The sequence below is a fragment of the Rosa chinensis genome, chromosome 4, assembly GCF_002994745.2.
Source record: "Rosa chinensis cultivar Old Blush chromosome 4, RchiOBHm-V2, whole genome shotgun sequence".
NCBI classification, from domain to species: Eukaryota; Viridiplantae; Streptophyta; class Magnoliopsida; order Rosales; family Rosaceae; genus Rosa; species Rosa chinensis.
Genome location: NC_037091.1, coordinates 5,283,169 through 5,291,355, shown reverse-complemented (window position 1 = coordinate 5,291,355; position 8,187 = coordinate 5,283,169). Strand labels below are relative to the sequence as shown.

At 39.1% G+C, this 8,187-nt stretch overlaps 1 protein-coding gene across 1 annotated transcript; it reads left to right on the top strand.

Annotated features, from left to right (window-relative positions):
* The first annotated feature begins 554 nt into the window (after positions 1–554).
* Positions 555–2,710, top strand: LOC112197547 (UPF0481 protein At3g47200). Its single transcript, XM_024338273.2, has 2 exons — positions 555–817; positions 973–2,710. Exon 2 carries the CDS (start codon positions 1,016–1,018, stop codon positions 2,510–2,512), a length of 1,497 nt encoding a protein of 498 aa, XP_024194041.1. The 5' UTR covers positions 555–817; positions 973–1,015; the 3' UTR covers positions 2,513–2,710.
* The last annotated feature ends 5,477 nt before the right edge of the window (positions 2,711–8,187 follow it).

The window sequence follows — 8,187 nt, the reverse complement described above, 5'->3', positions numbered from 1 at the left end:
TACACTCTGGTTTATATGGCAGTCAAGGAACAAAGTCAAGTTTGACAGTGAAAATATTGATGTGGGGAAAGCATGTAGGCTGATTTCAGGTCATCACATATGTTCTTCTAGTTACATCGTCACTAGTCACATGCATAATACCACTCATGACCTATGTATTTTGAAGAGGTTTGGTGCCCATTGTAGGCAACGGAAGACTCCTCGCATTATTGATTATTGAAGTAAATTGGCAGCCTCCGTTAATGGGTTGGATCAAGATAAACACAGATGGAGCATGGAAAATGACTTGGGGAAAGCAGGTTATGGTGGCTTATTTCGGGACTATAAAGGTTGGTGTTTTTCGCTCCAATTTAGATATGTCTAGTTTTGTTGCAGTAGAGGTCATGGCAGTGAGACCCTCACATTACCAAAAAAAAAAAAAACTCACAAGAGAGTGGGACCACACTCATTTTGATGCCTTTATGTGTCGGTAAACACAACGATACTCATACAGCGGAAAAATTCCCTCTATTCTCATTCTCATTGGGTTACCAACGAGGTGGACTTTTGAGTCACGATTTTCGCGGTCCTCTTCCAATTGCAAGTATTGATCAACTTTACTTTCAATTATTCAGTGCCTACCTAAACGACAAATACTTGGAACAACTTTTGCTCATCAGTGTAGAATTTTTAGATCCATCCATCCTGTTATAAAAGGAACTGGTTTGCTGCAAAAACCATACTAATCCAAATTAAACCAAACTCGATCAATTTCTATTGATTCCCCTTCCCACTCTTGATCTACTGCAAAGTTTTCTCTCAACCCTCCCTCAGCCAGGTACATTTTATAGTAATGTTTTGTTTTCTCATTGCTAGCTAGGTATGGTGTATCTATACTCATTACACGCAGTTTGTATTTTATTCATTTGATTTTCATTTCTTGGTAATTTGATTATATGCTCCATTAATTGCAACTTGTTTCAACCTTTTCAGGAGTTCAAACTGATTAGTTGGGGATTTATCATATATAACACTCATGTCTGCAAATTATAAGAGTGCTAAAGATCATACAGTTATCCATATTGGCAAGAAATGCAAGAAAAGCATCTTCAGGGTTCCTAACGTGCTCCGGAGACGAAACCCAGAAGCATATACACCTGAGGTTGTTTCAATGGGACCTTTTCATCATTATCGAGAAAAGCAAGGCAAGGAGGAAGGTAAAGGAGGCAAGGGAGGCAACGAAGGCAAAGGCGAGGAAGATTTCCAACTGACGGAACGAGTGAAGAAGAGCTATTTGAATGAAATTCTCACAGGTATGAAGATTACTTTGGAAGAGTTGACCACAAAAGTTACTGAGCTCTCAGATCAGAAAAATGAAGGTGGCTTTGAGGAACGAGCCCGCAATTTTTATGCAGAACCACTTGATCATATTTCTTCCAAAGACTTCATCGAGATGATGATAGTTGACGGTTGCTTCCTAATTCAACTGTTTCGGAAGTGTGATGATCCGAAACATAGGGCCTTTGATGACCCTGTGTTCAACATGGATTGTATGTTTCATTTCCTATGCCATGACATTTTGCTCCTAGAGAATCAACTACCTTGGTTTGTAATCCACAGTTTGTATGGCCTTACCCTTGATATATACCCTGGTGAAGCTTCCCGTGATGTGTACTCTGGTGAAGCTTCCCTCTCTATTATAATCCTGAAAGCGCTTAGCATACTACCATCACTGAAACATAGTTGCTCAACCTATAAAACGCATCTCCATGAAAACGAGTGTCATTGTGATGCTGATGTTCTGCACATACTTGATCTGGTAAGAGCTTCCATAGTTATTCCATTAACTAACATAAAAGAGACAGGGCATAAAGCAGCTGGTAAAGAAGGTACATCCAACCCTCAAGAACATCAAGTGCACACTGGGAACAAAGACAAGAGAGACAATAAAGCTGTTCATGAAGACCCAGATCAACATCAAATTCGTACCGCAACCGCTCTCTCAAAGGCAAACATTAAATTCAAAAGCATCGAAAAGGATAGCATAATGGACATCCAATTCAAAGAGGGTGGGTGGTTCAGGAATGGGATTCTTGAGATTCCACAGCTAAACGTTGGAATGTCATCGGAAACATTATTCAGGAACCTTATTGCAATTGAGCAATGCTACCATGGTTATTCAAACGAGATAACATCTTATGCCATCTTTATGGATAACCTCATATCTTCGAAGGAAGATATGGAATTACTTTGCAAGGAAAAAGTAATTGGTAACTGGATGAGTGATGAAGATGGTTGTAAGTTCTTCAGCAACCTTTACAAGGACATCCCGCACAATAAGTTCTACTATGTTGAGCTGTGCGAAAAAGTGAATGATCGTTACAGGTCGAGATGGCATACATGGTTGGCTTTACTCAAGAGTGAAAAATTTTCTAATCCCTGGAGAATTTTAGCTTTCGGGATAGGTATCTTCATTTTGATTCTCACCGCCTGCAGCCAGACACTCAACATTCGGGTTAACATGCATAAGTGAAGTTTTACTAGCTAGCTAGCTAGTTATTCACAATTGCCTGCATTTCTCACTTTCTTTGTCTCTGGCTGTGGTTGTTTTTGAGATATTTGAATGTACCTCTTACATATGTCATCTTAATTACGTTGACGGTATATTTCGATATATATGTCGTTGTACCTGTACTTATTGCAGCTTATTTAGAATTATAATTTTCTCTTGTTTGATTCTGATAATGCACTGAAAATGAATGCTATTGCTTTCTCTCTCTTTGATAAAAAGAAAAACTTTAATGAAGTGAGGGAAGGACCAAACATTCCTTTGGCTGAACGTCGTCCCTACTTAGTTGGCTATTAGTCGTCCCGAAGATATGAAAATGGATTGATATATATGTTACAAAAATTATAGAAGAAATTACTGTATTTATAATCTCATATATCAACCAAACATGTATAAGGAAATAACAGAAAGTTAAGCAAAATCTTTGATGACAATGATCGGGACTAGAACTTTGTTTTATTTCCTTAAAGCGAAATTGCCTCACTTGGTGGTTGAAGGGTAATTGGTAATTGACAAGCGCTTCTCAGAAATTCAACGATTAGATATTTTCTGAAAGAAACACTACTATCTAGAAAACAAACGAGCATAAATTGTGCAGCACTCTCTCTTATAGTCTTATATGGTTGAATATTTTCGAATAAACTTTGATGCAAAAGATTTCAAGAATGGATTATCAGAATGAAGGAATTGAAGTTTGTTTTATGAGAGTCAGATTTCTATTTGTGAACGAACGTGTTTACTGATTTAATGGTATCAGTTGCATTGTTTCAAATAAAATACTGTCTTGGTTCATTAAGACTCCTTTAACAGATATCTTGTAGGCAGCTTCTGAACAGTTACAAGATATTAGTGCAGCAAATTTCCATTCAAATAAAATTAAATATTTAATAAACAAATATTTAAATATCTAACACTATATAAAGCTTTTGTTTAGGTCCATCTATCAATTTCAATATTGCAATGACAACATGAACAACACGACATCAAGTACTGATCGAACAATCATGTACACGCATATTTTTCTTCTACTTTTACAACTGCCCCAGGGTGGTCAAACACGTTTCACAATAACAAATAGACCCAAGAGGTACTCTCCTCCCAAGTTGTTAAAACTGTAACAACTTTGCCGACTTGCCAACCTGCCAAAGAAAATATTGCCGACCTGCCAAAAAAATAAAATTGCCAAAGAGGGAGAGAGTGGTGACTTGCCAAACTCAAGATTTTACTATACTGTGTGTATTGCATACTTTGTATTGCCATTCTTTCATCCATACTCATAACTCACTGATCCATTTAAAGAGAACTAAAAGGAAGTTTTTATTTATACTTTTAAAATTGACATTTGGACCTATCTATATAATAGATCTCTAATTTAATTTTACAAACAACAAATATATTAATTACGCCTCCTTAATTTTTCTATGATGCCCGTCATCTAATAAAACTAAAACTAATAAAAGTCTCTTTTTTTTTTTTTTTATCTATTAATATCTCTAAAATTGGTAGTTAGATCTCCTTCAATTTTTGAACAATTCACAATTTGTTCAAGTAAATACAGAATATGTTTCTGGCTCAAACTCTAGGTTACTTGACCTAGTTGTAATAGAGTTATGAGTTAGAGATATTTTCGGAGATATTCATAGATATCCGATTAATTGTACGATTATCTTCCCTTGTACAACTCTGATTCTATGTCTTGTAATCCTCTATATAAAGAGGCCCTTATTATCAATGAAAGTATGACTCAATTCTCTCCCAATTTTAAGTTTCCTTAAACACGTTATCAACACGATCTTTAACCCTAGTTTCTAGAAGCCAAAAACCCAAAAAATCCTTCTTCCCGTTTGCTGCCATTCGCTGTGCACCTCTCCTACGCGCCCGTGCACCTACTCCTGCTGCAAGCCTCTGCCGCTACTCGCATGCCCCTGCAACACCGCATCCACCTAGCACCGGCTTCGACCAGGATTGCAAACTAGTTGCAATCCTAGCTTAGGGTCAATAGCACATCTCTGCAACCCAACATCGCAAGCCAGCAAGCAGCACACCGCGCCTGCCCAGCGAGCAACCTGCCAGCAGCAGCCCTGCGCGCCTTTCGTATGTCAGTTTCAGCAACTAGGATTGATAGCAGTCTGCAATCCTATAACAAGGATCGAAACCACGTTGCAATCCTACAAATCGGTTTGCCTACACTAGGACTGAAGTTTGTCTACAATCCTACAAGTCTGTTTGCCTAGGACTGAAGCTCGTCTACAATCCTACAAGTCTGTTCGCCTAGGACTGAAGCTCGTCTACAATCCTACAACGAGGATCAAATACTCTCTGCAATCCTAAGAGGTATGTTTTACCAAAGGTTCCCATTTTTGAAGATTTTATTATTTTTCTCTTCTTTTTCTCGAGGACTTGCAAACTCCCTTCTTCTACCCCCCCCTTTCTTCATCATAGGGAGACCTAATTAAGCCGAACTGTGGGGGTTCGTGCTCATTCCAAGCTTGGAGCCTGTTGAGATCTCTAAACTTAGAGTTTGTAGATAATTTATGATCGACCACTTACGTCATTGTTTCGATCTAATCCAATACCTCTTGGAATTAAATTTCTTGGAAGCGATTATGCTCAGAAATTCCTAATTTCTTGGAAGCGACTACGTTGAGAAATTTTATATGTTTTCGTGGTAGCTTTTTCCTCTCTAAAACTAACCCTTTTTCTTATTCTCTTTCAAGATGAGTAACCTGAACAAATTGGACTTTGCTCCATTGGGACCAACTGGCTCTGGATATTATAGGTGGGTTCATGATGTCCGCCAGCATTTCAAGGCCGATGGAATCCTGGATACGATTCTCAAGCCTAGCCAGGACGTGCTAACTGTTGAGCAAGCTCAAGCTTTGGAAGTAAATAGAGCAGCCTTAGAGGCAAATAAGGCAAAAGTCATCATCCTAATGACTCGTCATATGGATGATTCGCTCCAGTATGAGTGTATGAATAAAGAAGAGCCCAGAAGGCTGTGGGTCTCACTCGAAGAAAGATTTAGCAACATCCGTGGCTCCCTGCTTCCTGACCTAGAAGTGAGATGGCATAGCCTCCGCTTCTGTGATTTCAAGTCAGTTCTTGACTACAACTCGAAAGCACTTCGCATTAAATCCTTAATGGAATTCTGTGGTAAAGAGATCACAGATGCGATGTTGATTGAGAAGACTCTCTCTACCTTCCTCGTCTCTGCATTGATGGTTGCTAATAACTATCGAATCAATGTTACTGCAGGATGGATCACAAGGTTTCATGAGTTCATTAGAGCTATGAATGTCACTGAAAGCATGGTAACATCCTTGTGAAGAACTATAATTCAAGATCAGTGGAAACAAAGCATATTCCTGAATCCAATTATAGTTGTGCCCCTAAAAGAGGGTTCCAAGAGCGAAACCCTATTTTGAGGGATACTTCTAGACGTTCTGGTCTATATAATCGCTCTACTAAGGAAGGTAACCTCCAAAATAGGCGAACACGGAACTGAAGAGGTCAATGTGGAAAGAAAGAGGGAGGCAACGCCTCTGGCTATGTTGGTGGCGCCACCAACACTAAGAGCCATCCTTATGACACTTTCAAAGCGCCTCAATCAATGGAGTCTGAGCAAAGAGATGTATGTTCCCGATGTGGAGTGTCCGGTCATTGGGCACACATTTGTAGAGCTCGTGAAAAAATTGTCACCGCCTACAAAGCATATTGTGAAGCAAGAGAAGCTCACTATGTGGAACAAGAAGATCAAAAAGATGATCTAGAGTGGAGGGTTGAAGACTACAAATCTTGCTGGAATTAATAGATTGTCAATTCTGTTTAAGTCTTTATTTTTCCAAGAGATATAATTGGAAATTTCCATATACTTTGTAGTAAATGCCATTGGTTTAGTTTTTCTTTACATAGGTTCATCCAAAGTGAGTATGATGTCTAGGAAAGTTTTGAGATAAGTGGTACTTAAGCGAGCTTTGCTCCACCGACATCTCTCTACTCACCTGGTCATATTTATTTTGGAGTTACCCAAAGAAGTCAAACGATTACCATTATTTTGCAGTAGCTAGCATTTGGATTAGATTCTCCTAATGGTTAAGAGACAATGATGTACTCCGTTGGCTTATGAATAAAATTTCGAGTTCTTTTCATTATAACTTCATTTTGATTATGAGCATATTACTTTGTGACTACGATGGCTGGGCCATCAATATTAATTCAAGGACATTGAATTGCCCAAGTTCCCCTTGTCAAATGGCACCTTGATTACTGTCACATAAACTCTCTACGCTTCTAGGGCAAATTGCACCTATGAATAGCCAACGGATTCCATGCGAAAATGCATGAAGAGAACGGAAATGAGTTCCTTTGCAATGCCTCTAACGATTATGAACAAAGGCGCATCTTAGAGAAGTTTATGTGTCTCTCTAGTGGACTTTATATCACTATTCGAGCTATTAAATCCAATAAAATTATGAGAGAAGATCTTTTGGATTTAGACACATATTGGCTTTGTCACGACAAGATAGGTCATCCTAGTCATGATATGATGATCCATCTACTAAAGACTTCACATAGACATCCTTTCTCTAGAATGAAATGAAGCATGAATTAAAAGTTGATTTCTAGACTAAGTGTGACCGCTGCCATCCACCACCAGCCTAGGGCTAGCACAGTCCCAATCCATGACGCCATGGATGGCGTCCATCATGATGATGGCACCCTGGGTGATGCTGCAATCACTAACTTTGCTTCAAATAGTGCTTCAGACGCTCAGGCCCAACCAAAATCCTTATTAGTTGCTTCTAAAGCCTCTCGTTCATTTTACAAAGCCTGTTCCTTAGGAAAGTTAGGACTGAGACCGTCCTATGCAAAATACTCATTCTATTCTTACATAGAATCCGTAGGGATTTTGTGAACTAGTTTAACCAACTTGCGGACGTTTAAATATCTCATGATGTTGGTTGAAAAGCAAACACTCTGATCACATGTTGTGCCATTGTCCACTTGTAAATGCTGCTTATACTACACTCCTAGCACATACCATATAACAATGGGCTCACTCCCCAAATCATCCTATTTAGTCAATTGGAATTGACAATGCTAGAGAGTTTACATCGAAGACTTTCGATAGCTATTGCATTGGGATTGATGTTAGACATCATATTCCCATGAACACACCCAATGGTCTCGTGAAATAATGGACACCAATCTCCTAATACCCGCTTGGGGTGATGCAATATCGCATGCAGCTATGCTAATTCATTTACGACCCATTGCCACTCAATCTACCTCTGTATTGAGCTAGTGACTGGTACAAGTATCATACTTACGCATCTTTGAGTGTGCCATTTATGTGTCAATTGCGCCGCCACAGCACCTTATAGACGAATGCGAAACTACGTTGGATTTGAGACTCCAACAATCGTCCACTACTTAATGCCCTTGCAAGGCGATCTCCTTACTGCTAGATTTGAAGGTTGTCACTTTGATGAGATAGTCTTCCCGTCGTTAGAGGGAGATAAGAACACGGATGTTCAGCCGGAACGACAGGAATTGTCATGGCCTGTCCCCACTATGTCTCATCTCGATCCCCAATAAAGTGACGAGATCATACTAATCTACTGCAAACATGCCTACAA